Genomic DNA, 23,548 nt, shown 5'->3' on the forward strand with positions numbered 1-23,548 from the left:
TACCCAAAATATCTTAGAATATACATACATATACCAAAGGCTTTTTCCCCCTTACACGAGGGGTAGCCAAAAAGAAAAAGGTATAGAAACCACTCCCACCCATTCCATTCCCTACATATTCCACTGCCCTCCACCTTCCCTCTTATCTTGGCACCTCCTGGATGACGGGTCATCCCTGCATCTTGTCCACTATCCTGGGTCAGAAGCAGTGTTGCAAGACACAGCAGATCCACAGCAAGGCCGCTTCATTAATTCAGTGACCCCCCACTCTCCGTCCTCTCATGCAGAAAAGGAGAAGATGGGGAGAAATCCCTTCGGGCTGCGTCAAATTATTTCTCATACAAACTTCCTCACCCCCCATCCCCCACCCACTCCCCCTCGTGCATCACAGCATCATCCACACACAACCCTTCTCTACTCCTATCTTCTGTCCTCTCTTGTCCTTCCTCAACAGACATTCCTCTCTTTTGTAATGCCCCTTTCACCCCATCCCTCCATCTCATCCTAGGATGCCCCCCTCATATTCACTCCTTCCACACCTTTTTTACTAATCTTTCTTCACTCATTCTTTCCAAGTGTCCAAACCATCCTAATACTCTTTCATCAACCCTGTCTCCCAGCTCCCTTTCCATCCCTGTTCTCCTCCTCACCTCCTCATTTCTCGCTCTATCTAGCCTAGTAATCCCTATCATACTTCAGACATTACATCTCAAACACATTCAAACTCCTTCTCTCTTCCATGTTTCTGCCCCATACAGTGCGGTCGGCACAATCACTCCTTCATATAACCTCCTCTTAGCATCCATTCCCAACTGTCTATTTCTCATTACACTTTTTATACCACCAAGGCATTTACTCGCTTTTCTCAATCTACATTCTATCTCCACCCCCACTCCTCCCTTTCCTGCCACATTCACACCCAAGTATCTAAAACTATCCACCTCCTCCAGTCTCTCACCCTTAATGCTCACTTCCAGCCTGCTGTCACTCTCTCCCCTTGTACATCTCATCACCTTACTTTTGCCCACATTTACCTTCAGCTTCCTTCTTTTACACACCTTCTCAAACTCTGTCACTAACTTCCTCAATCCCCCCTCTGATCCTGCTACAAATGCAGTGTCATCAGCAAACAACTGGCTTATTTTCCACTTTTCTCCATTTTCTTTAACCATCTCCAACCCCTGACCCACTACCCTTGCATTCACCTCTCACACCACCCCATCCATGAATAGATTGAACAGCCAGGGCGACATAACACATCCTTGATGAAGTCCCACCTTTACCTCAAACCATTCACTCTCTTCATTTCTAATCCTAACACAAGCTCTACTACTCTCATAAAAACTCTTGACGGCTCTTAACAGCTTTCCTTCCATCCCATATATCTGTAGTACCTCCCACAGTGCCTTCCTGTCTACTTTGTTGTAAGTCTTTTCCAGATCCACAAAAGCTTTCTCACATATCTGTCTTACCACAAAAATCTGATCTACACAGCCCCTACCTGTCCTAAAACCACACTGTTCCTAACCAATTACTCCCTCTGTTCCTCTCCTAATCCTCTCAATCAAGAATATAAATAAAACAAAAGACTAAGGATTTTAAATTCATGCTATTCTCAATAATGGTGGGTCCCCAGACTGGTCATAGTTATGACACCTAAATAAAAGAGTAAGACAAGTTAGACACTAAACCCCACTTAAGTTGGAGCTATCTTGGGCGTCGTTTATAAGTCATACACTTTCCTGCCCTCATAAGTGTTGGGTATCTTGGACTATCCACCAAGATATATGGGGTTTCTACGAGTTTTTTTCATCATCTTTTCATCCATATACACTAAACCACCTCAGTAGGAGCAGAATAAAGTGGATTTATGTCCTAGGCCCAAATGTCCACACAAATTGTAGTTGGTATCGGATTAAGAGATCTAGGTGTACTTAAAAAAAGTTATCTTTCTGCAACTCTAGGTCTTGATAATCTACCACACCTATTTCTTTAATTTGAGGTTTAGAAATTACGTATGGCAAACACAAACCTTTCTGGAATATACTTCAGGTATAAAACCAAAACTCATCATGAGAAGATACATATTATATATATATATATAATATATACATAGACACATATGCACACATATATAATCTAAAATGTACAAAATATTATCAATGTCATGATAGGAGAAAAAATCCAAATGCATGGGATAATTAAAACCTTTCTGTATATCTTGATAAGTTGGAGTAAGGCATGGTACTGACAGGAACTAAAGAGGGAGGAGATGGTAAGGAAGGATAGACTGGGGGAAGAAATGTGAGATATAATAATGAAGGAAAAATGAGGGAGAAAGATTAATAAGCGCTAAAGAGGAAGAAAAAATCAACCTATGGGTCTAATCTAAAAAATATATCATTACTTTGTTATGATAATCAAACGCTCAAAATATTGATAAACTTCTACTGTACAGCTGTTAGATGAAAAAAGTCACTAGAAAATATATCTTATCATGTTAGAGGAAAATTATGAAATTATGTGCACCCACCACCTATTATGAACAAGCATCAAGACAGTCATATTGATATACTGCAATAAATTAGACTTGTACACACACAAATTCCAGATTCCAGTTATGGGTTGCAGCCAAGTATGTAAGGAACATACAAAGATATTATGTAGCATCAACCTTGCAAATCATATAATAAAGATGAACACAAGATATACAGAGGCTGTCAATAAAACCACCATTGTATTAAATGATTTATTATATAAAATCACACATGAACAGCTGTAGAACTGATATGTTTTAATAATATAAAGAGGCTATGTTTGGAAGTAAATTGTCTATGGGGCTATGATGATTATTACATATTATGTCCTGAGTTTGTGATTGCTTGCGGGGTTACTGAGTTTGCTTTGGAAAGTAGCCAATGGGGTATATAATATATACACACACATATATGTTTGTGTTTGTGTGTGTGTGTGTGCGTGTGTGTGTGTGTGTGGTGTGTTTGTGTGTGTGTGCACACTATACATATACATATGTATAACACATGCGTGCACACACACACACACACGGACACCCACAAAACCTCCTCCTCCTCCTTTTCTTGACTCTGAAATGGTTTACTGAATAACCTACCACAGTTCCACCTCACTGGGATGTATTACATCCTTACATTAATTTCCACAATGTATAATCATGCACATGTATATTTTTTCTACACAATTTTTATCTTACAAATGATCCCCTACTTAAAATAATTTTTCAAGCCACTGTAAATGGCTTATTGCTGTGCCAGAGTCAAAGAAGGGGCAACAGTGTAAAGATGGATGGTGAGACTACACAGGAACCAATGGAATAAAAATACCCACTATATTGAACTATAAGATATGCAATGATGCACTCCAAATTGACAGAAACTTAAAAAAAAAAAAAAAAAAAAAAAAAAAAAAAAAAAAAAAAAAAAAAAAGTACTGAGAATGTGAAGGAGACCCGGTCCTTCCACTTGGTCTTGTCAAGTGGGAAAGGGTGCAGAGATGCAGGCATGACACTTAAGTGTCAAATGACTTACTGCATTGTGTGCAAAATATACATGCTGATTTTGTGTTCACAAAAGAATATCTATTTGCAGTATGTAACCATGGTATTATGATTCTCTGCCAGTTCATTCAAATATACCATGTACTTATTCATTCAAATATACCACGTACTATGTTCACAGATCTATGTATCTGTGAATATCATATATATATATATATATATATACACATACACATAACACGTCCCAGAATGAAATATGCGGTGTTGATGGGGTAACTATACACGCAGACACACACACACACACACAATGAAAGTGGCATTTACTTAATTGAATGAAAAAATGGTGAAGAAAATAAATACTTGTCACACTTTTAAGACGACTGGAGTACACAGACACACCATGGTCACCCAGTACCAAAAAAATATATATAAAAAAGATTGAAAGAATCCAAAGAGCAATTACGAAGATGGCCCCCACACTTTCAGAACTGTCATACAAATAGATTGTCAAAACTAGAGTTACTAACCCTGGAACAAAGAAGAGAGGATAATTGTTGACCACCTATAGAATCATGAGAGGTATGGAAGTCCTTAATAAAGAAGACTTACTAAATTGTGATACAAGAAATACAAGGGGACATGGAAGGAAGTTCAAAAAGGACAGTTATTGAAGAGACCTGAAAAAGAACAGCTTTCCCCATAGAGTGGTGGATGAATGGAATAAACTGTACAAAATGATAAGTGTGTGTGCAAAAAACCATACATGAATTGAAGAACAATTTAGACACTGCAAGATACAGAGACAGGACACCACAGGAGTAGCTCCCCTTCCCATAAGATACAACTAAGTAAAACATACACACACAAAGAAAGAGTACAAAGGCAGCAATTAGTATTATCCCTAACCTGCCAAAAAAAATGTACAAGAAGAGATTACATGTTGTGTTTATACCTAATTATAATATACTGGAAAGGAGTTGCATTCATGAGATATTATATCTTACTCTTCAACTACCACACCTAGCTTTGAAACTGCATATTGATTCAGTTTGGCAATATTAACTTCCAAGCTCCTCAATGAGTTATTATAAGAAAAGTTAAATTTCTTAACATTCCTTGGGCATGTCCCTCACCAATTTTGTTTTTATTCCTCTTTTATACTGGAACATGAAATATGATGTCAGTTTTAATATTTTCTTTAATGTATTACGTACTGCTGTAAAGTTACCCCTTATCTCTTCTAATGATGGTAGGATTATTGATTTCAGTCTTTGTACATTCTATCTATAAAAATATTAACCAATCTGGTTGCTCCTCTTTGTATTTTCTCAATATTGTTTATATCCTACACTTTATGCAAAGACCACAGTAGCATTGCATATTCCATTTTATGGCAGATCGGCCATTCTATACTTTAATTTTATTTCCATTTTTTGTCATCATCTCATTTGTGTAGTGGTGTCCATCAATAGTCAGTACATTATGTGGATGTATTCACTTGTATACAAAAATGGAGCTATGGTCATGGGGTCTCGTTTCATTCTCTAATTATCTAACTTTAAATCTGTTTAGTGCCTGGGTTATCTAACTGTAGTATAATGGAAAAGAGCTACATTCATGGGGTCCTTTTTTCTCTGTCTATTATACTTGGCTTTAAATTTGTTTATGGTTTTGGTTTGTGCTATATAATCTTTCATGCTGAGTTCATGCACAGAAAAGTTTGTTTGACATTCATCTCTATCATACACCTTTCCCCCCATTTTCTTTTATAATATTATTTTTCATCAGGTTTGTTCATGCATAGGAATGCCACTCTTATGTTCAAGATTACAAAATTTCCCAGTGATCCTTTTAATGTGTATATTTGGTGACAAATTTTCCAAAACCATCACTCCCTAGTCTTTCTCATCCTTTGCTTTTGCAATCAAATTATTACTCGTTCTACAGAGCAGTAATGACCTATTCTTAAGAGTAATTTCCAATATATCATATTTCCTACTCTTAAATTACTTTCCCACTGGTGTGTGTGTGTGCATTTACCTAACTGTATAATACAAGAAATGAGCAATGCTTATTGGGTCCTGCCTCACTCTCTCAAATTTATCAAACCTAGCCTCAAATTCATGTTCAGTTCCAACTTAATCTACATCATTGATTTCAAATTATCATATTTAGATTAGAATATATGCATCATTTGAACTTGGGCTATATCACCTAAGCTATTCCATGTATTTATGCATCTATATGGAAAACTGTAGTTCTTCACATGCTTTGGAGATGTGGTATTAATTTGTTCAGATGACCTCTCAAAGCCCTCCCATGCCTAATCAAGAGACTTCTGTCAATGCAATCTATTCCCTTTAGTGACCTGAATACTAAAATCATATCACCTCTTTCTCTTCAATCTTTCAAAGTTAGCAGACCTAATGCTTTTAGTCTTTCCTTGTATAGTTTATCTGCTTTGCTGGGGACTAGTTTAGCATTCTAAGCACGATGGACATTTACATTTTTTAAGCAAGATGGGCAAATAAAAGAGAATCTCCCTGCTGACTATTTTCAAAAATTATTAAATACCTTGCCTCCATCTGGAGATACAGACCTGCAGGGTTGCTGTGTGGTCTTCAGACAGGCTCACAATCTCTTATCACCTTCATATGTATTTCCATCTTCTCACAAAAGGAAAGCTAACTGGTGCCCACCTAATTTCAACCAGTGACACAGAAACAGTACCACACTAATAAAACAGTGGTTCAAAGTTTCTTCCCAGTGAGATCTATGAGGGGCCTAAGTAAAACTTGGTTACAATTGTTCTTGTATTCTGTACTGGTTTTCTTGTATCATCCACAGTTCTATTGCCTGTCTCTTTTTCCAGCTTTCCCATGTCCTGTTTGTTGCATTACTTCTGTTAAACCAATTCTTTCTTTTTCTTTCACTTATTCACACTTTTTTCCTGTTTAAGTCATAAACATCTAAAAAATATACCTCATTTCTTCCGTATTCTTTGTGTCCCTCTGCATTCCCTCTGATCTGATTCCTCTGAGCATTTCCTCAGTTCTATGTAGTATCTTGCCTACATGAACAAACCTCTTGGTTCTGTATTCCCTACCACCATATGGAATTTGTGGACAAGATCAGTCTTACCCACAAGACACAGGTGTTTCAATGATGTTTTACCTAGTTGTAACTTACCAGAAAAGAACTACACTCCCTGTATCCTGTCACTTAATCCCCATTTGTGAAATGTGGGGATTTGTCTTTACCTAATTGCATTCATGAAACTGTAGTATACAAAGAAAATACACTCATGGGGTATGATCTTATTTCCTAAACTTATCATACCTAGCTCTGAGTTAATTTTAGGTTTAAGCTTGGGCCACGTAATCTTCTAGCCTACTCAAGGCTCCCCTTTCCTGTAGATACTACAGTATATAACTATTTGCGGACAATATATTTTTCTATATGGATGTCTCCTGGAATAGCTTAGAAGATGAAATTGCTTAAGCTAAAGCCACAAGTGAATTCATAACTATGCATGACAATCGGAGGAAAGAGACAACATACCATGAGTGTATCACCCTTCCTGTATATCACAATATAGTAACACACTAGGAATGTGTAGAGCAATCAGAGAAAAAGATTCAAAATCTGTGTACTCATTGGAAGAGGGGGAAACATTATATGACTAAGATCTAAAGCAATGCCTATTCATAAAGGGAGTAGCAAAGAGAAGTCATTGAAATACAGATCAGTCACTGACCAGTATGACAGCTAAAATGTGTTAATTGTAGGTGGGTTATTTAGATTTTGATGATAACCAATTTGGTATATTCAATATTACATATATAACCTATATATGTATACAAAAACTGTAAGATGATGAACAATTAAGAAGAAAAAAGCACAAAGAGTGGAAAAAATAAGTAAAATAAAATCAAACTAATGATGATATCTCTGGAATTTTGTAAATCAAACATGCATAAACATGTAACTGGGAAAGGGAGGACACACTAGCCAGACTGGGTTTATTCTTGAGAAAGATGTCACAGTTTCCTTGAAATATATATTCCAGTGCCTCATGGGGAAGACTGACCAAGAGATGCTGGAGTTACACTTGATTGTAGGGAATGCACTAAGATATAACTTTGGAATGGTGGACTTAATGGAATTTATTTGGGGGGGGGGGGCAGACTAAAGGCAATTTAGTCTAAGATACACAGCAAAAACAGGATGTTTTTCTGAATATTGAAGAGGACCAAATACACACAGACTGAAAGGAGTATTGCAAAGAAAATATTTGTTTAGCCTAAGATGTGTTTCAGTAAAAATTGAGAGATAATCATGGGCAACATGATGAAAGAGAAGAGCCATTAGATCTCGGAAAAATCATATCCTGGAATGAATAAACAAAGATAGGAAGGAAGTTTTGGGAAAAGTGTACTCGACAAATGTAGATGAATCTAAGTAATTTCACAGATCTGTTCATGGTAAACTGAAACACAAGGATGAAATCATAATGTTAAAACAATGACAGAACATTGTATGAGGGTACAAACATGTAGGCACAAATACTGAAGAGTAACTTCCAGTTTCTTTACCAAAGAGCTACACCAAAATTAAGGAAATTTCTGGAGATGCAAAGATTACAAGAGGCACAGGACCTCAAATTAGATATTCAAAGAAATGTCAGAAACAGCCACCCGATAATGACGCATACTTTTACTGTGTATTCACTAGAAGGGAAAATACCTGGTGATTGGAAACTGGCTTACATTATGCCAGCTTATAAGTGTGGCAAAGAGGTTCCTTTAAATTATAGGCTGTCTTTCACCAGTGCTTCTGCCAAAAAGCATATATTAATGTGAAGGAACGATGGTTAATTATATACACACATATACCCCTTACAAGGAAGGTAATCAAAGTCAAAAGGCATAATTCCACTCCCATTCACCATCTCTCCCTCCCTTTTTTCTTGGCTCCTGGATGACAGAACATCCCTGCATCTTGCCCATCGCCCTGGGTCAGAAGCAATGCAGCAAGACACAGCACATCCACAGCAAGGCTGCTTCATTTAATCTGTGACCCCTCCCCCTCTCCGTCCCCTCCTGCAGAAACATTGAAGATGGGGAGAAATCCCTTCAAAATATCCCTTCAAAAATATCATTCACACATAACCACTCCCTAACACCTCCTCCCCTATCCCCCCATCCATTCCCTTCCATTACAGTATCATCCATGCACAGCCATTCTCCATTCACCTCTATTTTCTGCCTTCTCTCTACCTTAACAGACATCCCCATCTTGCTCAACACCTTTCACCCCCATCCATCCATCCATCTCATCCTCAGTCACCCCCTCATGTTCACTCCATCCACCTCTGCCTTCCACACCTCTTTTACTAATCATTCTTCACTCATTCTTTCCATGTGTCCAAACCATCTTAATACTTTTCATCAACCCTATCTCCCATCTTTTCCACTCCCACTCTCCTCCTCACCTCCTCGTTTCTCACCCTATTCAACCTTGTTCCCCTTACCATGATTCTCTGACATTTCATCTAGAACAAATTTAAACTCTCTCTTATGTTCTCTTATACCCTATACAGTGTTGTTGGTACAATCAACTTCATTCAATCTCCTCTTTGCATCCATTCCCAAATGTCTATTTCTCATTACACGTTTTAATTTCCCAAGGCACTTACTTGCTTCTCTAAATCTATAATCTACCTTCACTCCTCCCTTTCCCACCACATGAAACCCCAAATACCTAAAGCCACTTCCTCCAGCTTCTCTCCTCTAATACTCATTTCCAAATTGCTGTCCTCCTCACCCCTTGTACATCTCATCACCTTACTTTTACCCACATTTACCTTCACCTTTCTCCTCTTGTACACCTTCCCAAACTCCGTCACTAACCTCCTTAATCCCCCCTCTGATCCTGCCACAAGTGCAGTGTCATCAGCAAACAAAAACTAGCTTACTTCCTATTTTCTATAACCATCTCCAAATCCCCTGCCCATTATTCTCACATTTACCTCCCACATCACCCCATTCTTGTACATATTGAACAGCCATGACACAATACATCCCTAGTACAGTCCTACCTTTACCTCAAACCACTCCCTCTCTCCATTTCTAATTCTAACACAGGCTCTACTACTATTGTAAAAAATCTGGACTGCCCTTAACAGCTTCCCTCCTATCCCATATATCTGCAAAACCTTCAACAGTGCCTTCCTGTCCACCCTGTCATAAGCCTCTTCCAATCCATAAAGGCCCCAAAAAACATCCTTACCATTTGCTAAAGCTTTCTCACATGTCCCCTTTCACCTTGTAAAGCTGAGCTATACAGGCACTCCTCCAGCACTCTACCCTCCTTCAGACAAACACTAAATCTCACCAGCCAACCCAGCATCACTGTACCTCCTTTCCTCAAACACTCTGTATGACACCCATCTATCCCAGATGGTCAACCTGCTCTCATCATTATAATAACTGTTTGCACATCATCTTTTCTTTTTGCTCCATTTTTCTCATCCATCTACTGTAGGATGAACCGTCATCCAGGAGATGCTAAGATAAGAGGGAGGGTGGAGGGGAGTGGAGTGTATTTAGGGATGGAATGGGTGGGAATGATTTTATGCCTTTTTCTTTTTGGCTACCTCCCTTTTACGGGGGAAAAAGCCTTGGTATATGTATGTATGTATATACTTTAAGTCATTTTCTTAGCACCTCCCACTGCAACCACCATTCCCTCCCTATTCTCATCAAATTATATACCAATGGAGGGGAGGGAGGGAGGGAGAGAAATCTTGTTGGATAACAATTTGGGTTTAGAATAGGGACATGATATTTCCAATTTATTTCATCATAATTATTAATTTTTTCAAGAGAGCAATGTATTCCAAAAAGGGTACAGTTGGGTGGACTGTGAATACTTGATTTAAAGAAGGCATTCAATAAGGTACCTCACAAAAAAATAACAAGGTTGGAATATATACGCCTAAAAAGAAATAGGAGTGAAACCTAATGAATAGATTTATAATGACAGTGGTAAAGGACCAGTTGTCTAACTGGAGGAAAATGTATAGAGCAAGATGGTGTCAGACTAGACTCCTAAACACAAGGTCCTGGGATCAAGGGACTGCAACTGTTGGATGTTATCTTCATTCAAATAATGCCATGTCCACAGGCATGGTAACAGTCCTGGTCAAATGTATGTAGCAAGCTCTAATTTTGATAATCTCTTGCATGGCAAGAAAGTTGCAGATTAGTCTCCCTATGGGCCCTGTATAAAGGCTTCATGATTGTAACTTGTGTTCAATTATCCAGGAGTGACCACTAGGGGAGAAATACCAAAGCACTTTGCTTTGTTTAATTTTTCTTTCCCAGTGGTCACCCTTGCATATGTATATATATATATATTTGAGTAGCACAGCAAAATATTTTCCTTACAGCATATTGAATTATATGCCGTTGCATATAATTCAATATGCCTTAAGGACTATATATATATTCATATATACATACACATACGAAGGGATTTTTCCCCCCATACAAAGGAGGTAGCCAAAGTCAAAAGGCATTATTCCATTCCCACCCATCCCTCCCTCCATCTCAACTTGGCTCCTCCTGGATGATGGGTCATCCCTGCATCTTGCCCATCGCCCTGGGTCAGAAGCAATGCAGCAAGACACAGCACATCCACTTATCCATTCATATATGTATATATACAAGTGTGCGTGTGTGTGTGTGCGAGTATATATATCCTACAATTACCTACATTACATTGTCTAACCTGGAACCTTGTATCTATTTAAAACAAGGTATGATAACTGAAGGTCAGACCCCACAAGATTAGCTCCTTTCCTATATATATTACGAGTAGGTAAATAGACAGCAATGACCAAATTGATTACCATCATAGACAAAATATAGGGAGATAAAAAACAGTGAACCTGCCATCGCTGAGACAAGAGGATAAACCTGAGAGAAGATCTCATATTCTGGGACTGAAGAGTCATGTTCATGGGACCAAATTATAAAGATGATATGGTTTAACATTATAGACTCCCCCCCTTAGTTCAATCTGCTGCTCGTGACAATTTGAACTGCCAAGCCCCTCAACTTCCACTGCAAGTAATGATGCCTTAACCCATTAGGCCAGATTTATTCCTATCTAAATGATGTTAAATAGTTTTCCATACAGATGCATCAAATCATGGAATAACTTGAAGATGAGATAGCCCAAGTTAAAATCACAAGTAAATTTATACTGAGACAGGAACCAAAAAATATGACTCCTTTCCTGTATACAGAATTTACGAATAGATAAATACACAAACTGATTCCCTGCCTTGCAGATAAAACATATGAAGAAAAATCACACTACCTGACATCATAAGAAGGAAAAGAGGGGTTGACTTGATAGTTGTTATTATGGACTGTAGTTCACCGGACTTGATAGTAGTGTTCATTTCATTGGGAGTAAAACTAACAGAGATCTCTTGGTTTGGGATGGTAGAGCATCATGAGGTCATGGGAAGACATTGTTAAAAACAGCAAGTCTATATATATATATATATATATATATATATATATATGTATATATATATGTAATCAATCACCAAAACTAGGTATAATAGTTGGGAGGAAAAGTGAAAGGTCCCCAAGAGTGTAATGCCTTTCTTGTGTACTATATCTACACATATACCAAAAGCCCCATCCCACATTGTTAGAGAGGCGGGATGTTTGAGGCAGTCATCCACTTAACACCCATTCAATATCCTCCCATCTAAACAGCTCCTAGATGAAAGTCATCCTTATCCCTTTCTACACAGGTCATTTCAAGGACAATGTAGCGAGATAGCACATCCACAGCAGAGCCTAACAACCAGAGTTCGTTTACTCCCACTGCTATGGCGACCACTCAAAAATTTACAAAGCAGACAAGAACAACCCTTTGGCTGTGTAATCCCTTCATCTAATCACAATGGTACCCATTCACTCCTATCTTTTGCACTCTCTTCCTTGCTTGCCACACATTTCTCATACATTCAAGGCACCCTTTACCCCCCATCCATTCCTCATTCTTGGCCTTCTCAAGTGCACTCCATCGGCTTCTGCTTTGCACAAACTTTTTGTGAGTTTTTCCTTACTCATTCTTTCTGCATACCACCTTATCATTCTTTGACCTACCCTATCTGACAAATCTCTTCCCAATCTCTTTCACATTAAAGTAAATTAATGCTAAGTTTAGCCAATAGCAGCACAAAGATCAGACCCCATGAGTATAACTCTTGTCCTGTACATTACAGATAGGTAAATACACATGGCTACATTCAACAACACTATTTTTATGAACGAGGATATAAAAGCTATGGTGTGCTAAGATGCTATTTTCTGTCAGCAACCTAGTAAACCAATGCAACTGATCATACAGATAAATCCACCAAAATGAAACTTATCAAATGTAATGAAATGACAATTTGTATTTGTTGGTATTTTGGGTTTCTCTGTAAAAAAAAAAACTAAATTCCATGAATAAAAGAATGATTCATAAATAGACATTTGGGAATGGATGCTAAGAGGAGATTGTATGATGGAGACTGTGCTGACAGCACTGTATGGGGCAGAAACATGAAACATAAGAGAGGAAGAGAGAAGGAGTTTGAATGTGTTTGAGATGAAATGTGTGAGAAGTATGATAGGGGTTACTAGGCTGGTTGGACTGAGAAATGAGGAGGTGAGGAGGAGAGCAGGGTGGAAGGGGAGTTGGGAGATAGGGTTGATGAAAGAGTATTGGGATGGTTTAGACACATGGAAAGAATGAGTGAAGAAAGATTAGTAAAAGAGGTGTAGAAGGTAGAGGTGGAAGGAGTGAACATGAGGGGTAACCAAGGGTCAGATGGATGGATGGGGTAAAAGGGGCATTAGGAAAAAGGGGAATGTCTGTTGAGGAAGGAAGGGAGAAGACAAAAGATAGGGGTGAGTGGAGAATGGTTTTGTATGGATGATGATGTGATGCATGGGAGTGGGTGGGGGATGGTGGGAGAGGGAGTATATTTGAATGATATTTTGACCAGCCCAAAGGGATTTCTCCCCATCTTCTCTTTTTCTGCATGAGGGGGACGGAGAGAGGGAGTTGGTGATTAAATGAAGCAACCTTGCTGTGGATGTGCTGTGTCCTGCTACATTGCTTCTGACCCAGGGCAGTGGGCTCGTTGCAGGGTTTGACCCACCATCCAGGAGGAGCCAAGATAAGAGGGAGGGAGTTGAATGGGAGTGGATTATGTGGGGATGAAATGGGTGGGGGTGGATTTTATGTTTGTTTTTTGGCTACCTCCCTTGTAAGGGGGAAAAAAGCCATTGGTATATGTGTGTGTATATATATACATATATATATGCACACACACACACACATACACACACACACACAAATACACATATATATATATATCGAAACCCCAAATATGTTGCACTATATACAGTTCAAACTATGGCAGGCTATTCAATCCAGTTGAGAACATGAAGTACATAATAACTTTGGATACTCTCATGAAATATCACTGACATAAAATTAACATTTTAAATAGATCCTGCATTGTTGATTTCAACACTAATATAAATTGCAAGACTGAAAATACATTTATATGATTGTTACTTCAGTTAGAAAAAATAAACAAAATAAAATAACAATAATATAGTAATAATAATAACCGGTATGAATTCACTGGGACAGTAAATGACAGTGAGTACTGAGTAATAGCAAGACACATTCAACCCAAAGGATTGAACCTAATGAATGTACACTTCTTCATTTCTACCCCCTCCTTTTTTTTTCTTTTTTTCCTAATATATAACTTCAGAGAAGGGTTCTCAAATTTTTATATCTTAGTACTAAGATACACTTTTTGATCTATTTTCTATTTCTCAAACCTTAAAGGCCCAATCTATGCCCAAACCACTATGACCAACTTTATTTCTCAATCCATGAGGATCATCCTTACATATGTTGGAGAGAGAAAAAAAAAAAAAAAAAAAAAAAAAAAAAAATAAAAAAAAAAAAAAGCACAAATTACAATTTTGATATCAAAACACAAAATCTAAAAGGGGGCATTGGGGTGATGGGTGGCTTGGGTGTGTATTGGGTGTCTATGCAAAAATATTTTTTGGGTTGTGTATTTTGTTGTTCTTGCATGAGCATCTTGATAAGTACAGCAATCCCAACCCAGTGCTAAGGGCTGGCATATACTGTGCTGCTGCTGCTGTGGTTAAATGTTGGTAGTAGGAGTAGTGATGGTGGTGTTATGGTGTTGATGGAGGTGCCAATGGCTTCCACCAACAAACACAATACCAAACAATTACTTCCATGCATAACTTATACCCAATTGATTACTTAACTCCACAAAGCTTAAGATCTTAATCTTAAATTACATATTCTATCAGTTCGATGTTTAATCAGTCCAATTAGAAACACAAAATCTAATGGAAACTGAATGTGCCTTTCATTTACAATCACTACTGTGAAAATACAAGTTGAAATAAAACTTGCAATATATACTTATACTGTATTACTTCAGAGGCAAAGGACATGAAGGAAACTCATTGGTGGTAGAGTTTGATACTTGGGTAAGGAAGAGATACAACGTTGACACAACAGGTAGGGTCTTGTGTGTGGGAGGCATTGTGGGGGAGGGGTAGTTTCTCTACCAGTATGACTAATATGCACTGGGTGCTGTTTTAGTCCCTAAATGCCAAGCACAAGGACATGGCTGTTACACAGCAACTTTTTTTTTGTTTTTTCAGTAGTCATTGGATATCAGATCCAATAGATTGGGATTTTCTTTTTTCTTTTCTTTATTTTAATTTTTTTTTTTTTTTTTGCTCCTTCTGACTACTGGACTGGGGTTCATCACAATGATGGGAGCAGTGAAATAAACTTGTTGAAACACCTGACCTCTATTATCATTGAAGTAGAGATTGCTGTATCCAATTTAATACATTTCACTGTCTTCTTTGGCTTATCCTTCAGAAGGACAAGTTGGGTTAGGTTAGAAACCCCATTATCCTCCCCCTTCATCCCACACCATGCACATCATACCACATCCAACAGCAATTGTCTTTGTTTACAATAGCTGTTCTTGTATTACTGACATTACTGCTGCCACCGCTTTCACCTTTAACCCGATGGCCAGAATGGTGTGGTGTCAATAGCCAATCCCAACCTGAGACAGCTGGGAGTGTCGTCAAAGGTAAAAAGCATAGTCAATAGTTGACATATGCACTCTGAATCCTTTTCCAAGACCCTACCTTGAACACATAGCACCTTCACCTACCACTGGTGCATAAGCAGTAATATGCCATCATGCTCTTAAGCGATGCACCCTGAAGCCCCTTTAAACTACTTTAGTTTGCATTACTACCCTATCTTTAGATGGGCACCAAACTATGCAACTTAAAATCATCCCTGAAAACTAGGGCTATGTGATCACATGGCAATAATTATTCATATATACTGCTTATATATTCCCTGAAGCTTCTTGGAAGAAGAAAAATAAAGAGAAAGAGAGAGAGAGAGAGAGAGGGGGGGAGAGAGAGAGAGAGAGAGAGAGAGAGAGAGAGAGAGAGAGAGAGAGAGAGAGAGAGAGAGAGAGAGAGAGGGAGAGAGAGGGAGTGAGATAGTGAGAGGAGAGATAGGGAGGAGAGAGGGGGAGGAGAGAGGGGGAGGAGAGAAAGAGAGGGGGTGGAGAGAAAGAGAGGGGGAGGAGAGAGAGAGAGAGAGGGAGAAGTGAGCAATGGAGAAGAGGGAGAAAGAGAGAGGGAGTTATTTCTAATACAGTTCATTACCTTAACATAAAATATATACATACATATATATATATATATCTATATATATATATATACACATACATACATATATAATAATAATAATAATAATAATATTGAGGAAAGGAGAAAAAAATATATATATATATATATGGCTTCGCTTAAGAGCATTTACTGTACCAGCTTCACTATTAGTAGGATTAGAGACCTAAGTCTTCCTTTTTTCTCATTTTAGGAAATAGCTAATAAATTTTTATTCATATTCATCCTCTATGCTCTACGCAAAGTGAAGAGTAAAACAAAACAGCGCCCCTCTTCCCAACCCCTGGACAAAGAGGGCTTTCAGCAAGTGGGTCGAGGGGAAACAAGGCTGTGGTCCTCCTTGGTATCACTACTGTGTCTGCGGGCATGGGATTCAAGAAAACGTCGTTTAACGATCACAGTCTTTCCCAACTCTAGACACAAACTCACACATGTTGGATATCATTGGAACTGCTTAGCATCACTCCTATTTATGGAACACAGCCTTGTATCCTCCTCACAGCCACACTGTCCTGTAACGCTGTGATGTTGCAAGTAATGCAACTGCTCATCCACTTGCAAGGTTGCCATACCAAATTAGGTTTCTTTTCTTTAGATTCGGCCAATGACAAGTCAAAAGGAAAACTGGAGTCACGGTCGAGGAGGGACTGACAAATCGTTAACCTTACCACATTAGGGAAAAGAAGTTGTTCAGAGCTCTGATAGTATCTAACTACAAATATAGATTATGAGCACAGGTAGTAATTCGATAGTTAACATGTAGATCAGTTAAGCTGCACTTGTCTGGCTGTAGTAGAATGTATATAGCACCTTGCACTAGCTATAATATTATTAATAGTAGTAATATAAGTAATTATTACAATAATAATAATAATAATAATAATAATAATAATAATCATAATAATAATAATAAGTGGTAAGGTAAGTATTAGCACCTGAGATTTTGGGAGGCAGAGTCCCTGCCTAAGTGGTGGGATGTAAAGTGCCTGGTCCCCCTCTCGAAACATGACCTCAACTCAATCAACTACAAGTCTCGTGATGTAGTGCCTGCTCTCTTCAGCAGTACCGAGACTTTCAAGTAGGTAGTGGTAAGGAGTGGTAGTAGTAGTAGTAGTAGTAGTAGTAGTAGTAGTAGTAGTAGTAGTAGTAGTTGTAGTAGTAGTCATAGGTAAAAGAGAAGCTAAGCTACGAGTGCTCCGAGAAACACAGGATACATTATGTTTGCACTATGAGGTAGTTTGTGCCCCCAGGCAGTGCATTTCCCCCTGATTGTACGCACTGTGCACAACACAACAATCACCGCAGCCATACCACACTCTGGAACAGCCACGTCCACCAAGTAGCAAATATCAAATAATTCTCATGATAACAATATCAATAATTATTATAATAACAACAACAACCATCAACAACTACTATTAGTGGGTTGGGGGTGCAGATTTGGTAGGCTAAAGCTAAGCCCAGCTGTCCTGCACCCTCAGCCCGGTGTAGACGTGGCATGGGCCAAGTGTGGCCATTCTGTGCTTCACTACACGTGGGGGAACCACACCTGGGGCGGTTCAGACCTGTGGACCACAGAGAAGTAACAAAATACCTGAGGTACATGAAAGTACTGTCAACAGGTAGTTTATAAATGCATTTACGGACTAATTTGGATAAGTCAGATTATGCTTTTCTGACACATACTATGAGGTACTGTAGTAAATCAATTTGTCTGGTGAGGCCAACACTGAACCATGCCTTAGGTACGAGCAAAGTTCGTGTCAAGCCTTTAAAGCGCATGATGAGGTAATGTGTTGCATGTGGACTGGGCAGAGGCACCCACACACTTCAACAGCCCAAGGAAGAGCCCATGTAGCAATGGGGCTGCTGTGTGTGGGTCCAGGCCATGCCACTGTGAGGTACTGATCCCTGCCATACAATGAGCAAGCGTCTCTGAGGTCGCACAATGATTGTATTCACCTGAAAAAAACGTGCTCAATGTGGAGAGCACAAGGGAACGAGCAGTGTCACCCGTATTGTTTGTACTAAACCTGACTGTTGCTACCAATTATGTGCTAAATCTGTTATGTTGCTGCTGCTGCTGCTGAACCTTTTTAACTGCCTGACACTGAGCCCATATGAGCGGTTGGGCCCAGTACTGCCTTATCCTTCAAGAGAAACAAATCTCATTCCACACTCTGGACTCTGTCACCCATGGGTGGTGAGCCATGTGGTCATTTGGCACGTCCATGCTAGAAATCCTTGGGGCATAACGGCACAACACCTAGCCACAATATATTTAACAAAAGAGTATGAAGCTTCCTTAGCCCTCTATCTCAGTACAACTAAGCCATCAACCTTCAAATGCAACAGGGCAGCTATGCTGCCAAACCTAATCACTAAGCCTGTAGACACTTGCAGCTACAAAAGACTATGCACACATCCAATGTCCTCAGTATATGGTGTGGTGGGCAGGTGGCTGGAAGACTGAAGCAACCTTGCAGCAATAGAGTCTTCATCTTGGGCAAGCAGTGCTAACCTTACACCATGGCCTTCCTGGATTCAACTGACTATACAGTAATAAAAATAAATCTGCAATGTTTTGAGCCCTAGGCAATCTATGACCAGGCTGTAGGGAGCCCTGACCCTTGCCAGCTTGGCTGCCACAGGCTGCATGCTGGCCTTGCCTGCTGCTCCACCAACCGGTTCAGCACAGGCAGAACAAGCCCCGACTACTTCACCCAAGCCCTTTGGCTCAAGCAGAGATGCCCTAAACTGGGAACCATTTCTTTTCCCCTGCAGTGGCTCGCCTGGACCCTGCCAGCTGGTGCCGTAATTGTCGGAACAGAAGGGAGTCCACAGTGTTGGCTCTTCCATTGCAGTTTGGCCCAGCCTCCTCATCTTCATCTTCATCCTCCTCCTCCTCCTCCTCCTCTTCCTCATGGTCCAAGGCATCTCCACTTGACCCAGCCAGTCATGATGGTGTCCCATGATTGGATGGCTGCTGAGCAGTTTGGGGGGTGGTTGGTGGAGGTACAGAAGGAGCAGAGGCAGGAGGCAGTGAAGCAGGGCTGTGCAAGTCGTCCGGGGATGTGACTGCTCCGCCTTGGTATGGACTTGGGCCTGCCATACACTTTTTCAGGTGAATCTTCATATTATACTTGAATTTAAAGAACTTGCCACATCCAGGACACACAGCGGGGCGACGTGATGGCCAATGCATGTACTGGTGTGAGGCGCTGATAAATTGTAATTTTTGAAGCAATTGATAATCTGGAAAAAGAATGGAAGACACTATCAGTCACTGAATATTTCAAGTTCTCCAATTAATTACTTTTAATCTTTCTTTTTTGCAACCTTGCGCAACATACAAGTCAGCTGTACCAGACACATTCAGACATTGGTTGAGAAACTGGCCTCGGTGTAATTGTGGCTCTGTGGGAAGAGTTGGTCATGGCTATGGTGACAATGCTGTATCACCATGCCTATCACCATTACTTCCACCACACCACTCTTACTCCGCCACTCACTCAAGGTTCTATAAGTGTCGGGTATAACTGAGGCTAATTCAAAGAAGTTGTGGCCTCAAAATGGCAGCTTTTTTTTTCTTTCTTTTTATTATCATGATTTATTATTATTTATTTACTTTTTTTTACTTCAAATAAATAGCACTTTTTCCAGATTACAATTGAATGAATCACATATCTGACATATGGTCCATTGAAGCTTCTGGATAACATCAAGAGCATGAAAAGGTGCCTCTTCCCGGGCCTCAGCTTCCAGTGTGAAAGTGTTTGTGTACAAATGCAATAAACCACATTCGTGTTGTGACAAAAAGAAAAAAGTCATTTTACAAAGGAAGAACTTTTGAAAAGCATTCACACATAAAATTATGGCAGAGAAACAGCTATAATGACTGTATAGAGTTAAAGATTAAATGAAGACAGAAGACTATCAAACACTGATAGGATAGAAACAAGACAAATGGGGCAGCATTTTCCCTGTACTCTATCCCCTGTGGATACACCACAATATAAATCAAACAACTAACTAGTGGTTGTGGAACTACAGCAGCAGTTAAAAACATTCAGCCAAGATGTACGAGTGAGAAAAGATTTTTGCAAGGGGTGGAATGTAGACTTTGACCTTTTCTTAAAATAACCTCCAGCTCCTGTTCCTGTTGAAAGAGAGCTTTCCGACCTACAAAATCGTTCATGGTGCCATACAGTAACTATTTACAGGGAACAAACAGAAAAAATTTGTGAAACATATTTATTTGGTAGAGCACTTAGTTACATTTTCCACACACACGAACCAATAATGCTGAAATGAATATTGCTATTGTTAAGCCTTAATATCTAACTGTGAACTGTCTCTTTACAAGTGTAAAATATTCAAGATAATTATGGCATCAACATTGTGCATCAGGTACCAAACTAGTTGACTTTGTCCTTTGGGTAGTAGGCAATAGCAGTAATGATGATGAACATTAACTGCTGCACACAATCATAGCAATCAAGAGTGAGAGGAAAGAAGGGAGAGAGAGGGAGGGTGAGAGATAGAGAGAGAGTGAAAGAAAGAGAAGGAGAGAGAGAGAGAGAGAGAGAGAGAGAGAGAGAGAGAGAGAGAGAGAGAGAGAGAGAGAGAGAGAGAGAGAGAGAGAGAGAGAGAGGGGAGAGAGAGAGAGAGGGGAGAGAGAGAGAGAGAGAGAGAGAGAGAGAGAGAGAGAGAGAGAGAGAGAGAGAGAGAGAGAGAGAGAGAGAGAGAGAGGGGAGAGAGAGAGAGAGAGAGAGCAAGAGAGAGAGAGAGAGAGAGAGAGAGAGAGAGAGAGAGAGAGAGAGAGAGAGAGAGAGAGAGAGAGAGAGAGAGAGAGAGAGAGAGAGAGGGAGAGAGAGAGAGAGAGAGCAGGGGAGGAGAGGGAGGGAGAGAGGGGGAGGAGAGAGAGAGAGAGAGAGAGAGAGAGAGAGAGAGAGAGAGAGAGAGAGAGAGAGAGAGAGAGAGAAGGGGAGGGGAAGAGGAAAGTTAAATGTAAATTCAAACACAAAAAGGCTAGAATAAAATATTGGATTAATCATAATACAAACAATAAATATGACTTTCTTAATGCTGTGTGATGCCAAGGCCTCAATGCCTAACTTGCACACACACTGTTTGGTATAATACAATTTCACTATGATCAACGATATATATTGGATCATCACCATGTCATAAGGGGTAGTAGGTCCCTTCTTACACAAATCATGCATAATGTCTGAGGACTAAACAGATTACACAATTTCCTAATTTACTTTTTTTCTTTCTCTTTTCTTTTTATTTCTATTTTCATATATTTATGAATTTGTTTTGTCCTGTCTTGTCTGGTCAAGTCTGGTCTGGTCTTGTATGGATGAATTCAATGTACACCTCGTCTAAATATACCATCATAACAATTTTAATAAACTAATATTTGACTGATCAAATTAGCACCTTCATTTAATACAGTCCTGGCAGTGCCCATGGAATAAAATAAAAAATATAAATAAATAAATAAATAAATAAATAAATAAATAAACAAACAAATCCTAGTCAGAATTTCTCTCGGTTCTCATGTTACTATGATAAGAATGCTAAGACACATGTTTTAGAACATTTTGTTTTATCTTGAAGCATTACCAAAAATGTTTATGCACATACTGCTCACATTAATGTAATATTTTTCAGTGAATTCCTTGCATAACTACCTCAGTAGACAAGAAATGCAAGCAAAATTCTATATATCAAGGTCTCTAATACTGCTCAAGACGTAAATAAATGACATCAAAGATTACTTTATGACTTTGGCAACAAGGTTTACAACATACAAATACATGGAAAAATAGACCTGGGCATTGATTAAAAAATCTTCTATCAAGGGGAACCAAACGAACGATTTTTCCTTGACCTGCTTTATGCACATACACACACACACACACGCACACACGCACACACAGCTGCACATTCATATCAAGCTGAATTCCACATGTACAACAAACATTTTACGTATATATGCTGCAGCATGCTACCATGTCCTAAAAATGGCTTCTCAGGCATATAAAACAAGAGAGAAAGAGTGTGAGAAGAAAGGAAATAGATAGGTAGAGATGGAGAGCATGGAAGAAAGCAAGAGAAAGAGAGGAGAATGAGAGAGAGAGGGAATGAGGAGAGAGATGTGAGAATGAGGAGGGAGGGAAGGAAGGAAAGAAGGAAAGAAGGAAGGAAGGAAAGAAGGAAGGAAGGAGAGAGAGAGAGAGAGGGAGGGAGGGGAAAGAGGACAGACAGAAAAAGGGGGAGACAGGGAAGAGTGATGAGATTGAAAAAGGTAGAGGGAGAAGAGAGAGAGGAAGGAGGGGTATAGGAAGGAGAGGGATTGGGAGGAGAGAGAGAGGGGTCAGATAGGGAAAGAGGGAGAAAAGGGGAGCAGGAGAGGAGAAAGATTGTATGAAAAAGAGGGGGGGAGGGAGGGATGGAAGGAGTGATAGTCAAGAACTGTGAGAAAGAAAATGAGATAGTGAGAGAGGGGATTAAGGAGAGGGAACAGGGGGAAGGGAGGAGAGGGAAAGATAACGAGGTTAAAGATAGTGGGAGGAGAAGCCAAATGTGTCAGGGAGGAAAGAGAAGGGGAGAAGGAGAGAAAGAAGAGGAAAGGGGAGGAGAGGGAGAGAGAAGAGGGAAAGAGAGGAAAGGGAGGACAGAGAAAAGAATGAGAGGAAGAAAGGGAAGAGGGAAATGGAAGTGAGGCAGTGGGAGGAGAAGAAGAAGGAAAGGGAGGGAAAAGTGAGGGGAAGGCAAAGGAAAGGGAAGGGAAGAGAAGGAGAGGGAGCAGGAAAGGGAGGAGAAAGAGAGTGCTTTTGTCTTATTTGGGCATCTTCAGTGACACCCAAATAAGATGAAGGCACTGTCGTATATTTTATTTCCCTTGTGGTTTTTCTGCAAATATATGTGTGTGTGTATGTATGTGCATGCTTGGGTTGACTACCTCTCTTATAAGGGCGACGAGGCCCTTGGTATATCTATATACCAGAGCTTTTTCCCCCTTATAAGGGAGGTAGCCAAGTCAAAGACATGTACCTACTCCCACCCATTCCTTCACCCTTTCCTCCCTCTCATCTTAGCTCCTCATGGATGACGGGTCATCCCTGTATCCTGCCCA

General features: G+C 39.6%; 1 protein-coding gene across 8 annotated transcripts in view; it reads right to left on the reverse strand.

Annotated features, from left to right (window-relative positions):
* LOC143034569 (uncharacterized) overlaps nt 1-23,548 on the reverse strand; it is a 315,113-nt gene that overhangs the window by 167,383 nt on the left and 124,182 nt on the right. The window contains exon 6 of one of the 8 annotated variants that reach the window (XM_076200822.1): nt 16,293-19,653. The exons of the other annotated variants lie outside the window; for them this stretch is intronic. Within the exon in view, the coding sequence (XP_076056937.1) occupies nt 19,355-19,653 (299 nt within the window). The 3' untranslated portion in view covers nt 16,293-19,354. Of the gene's footprint in view, nt 1-16,292; nt 19,654-23,548 lie in introns of those variants that run through there. 8 annotated transcript variants of the gene reach the window in all.

This window comes from Oratosquilla oratoria, chromosome 17 (assembly GCF_046742065.1).
Source record: "Oratosquilla oratoria isolate Oo_2021 chromosome 17, ASM4674206v1, whole genome shotgun sequence".
NCBI classification, from domain to species: domain Eukaryota; kingdom Metazoa; phylum Arthropoda; class Malacostraca; order Stomatopoda; family Squillidae; genus Oratosquilla; species Oratosquilla oratoria.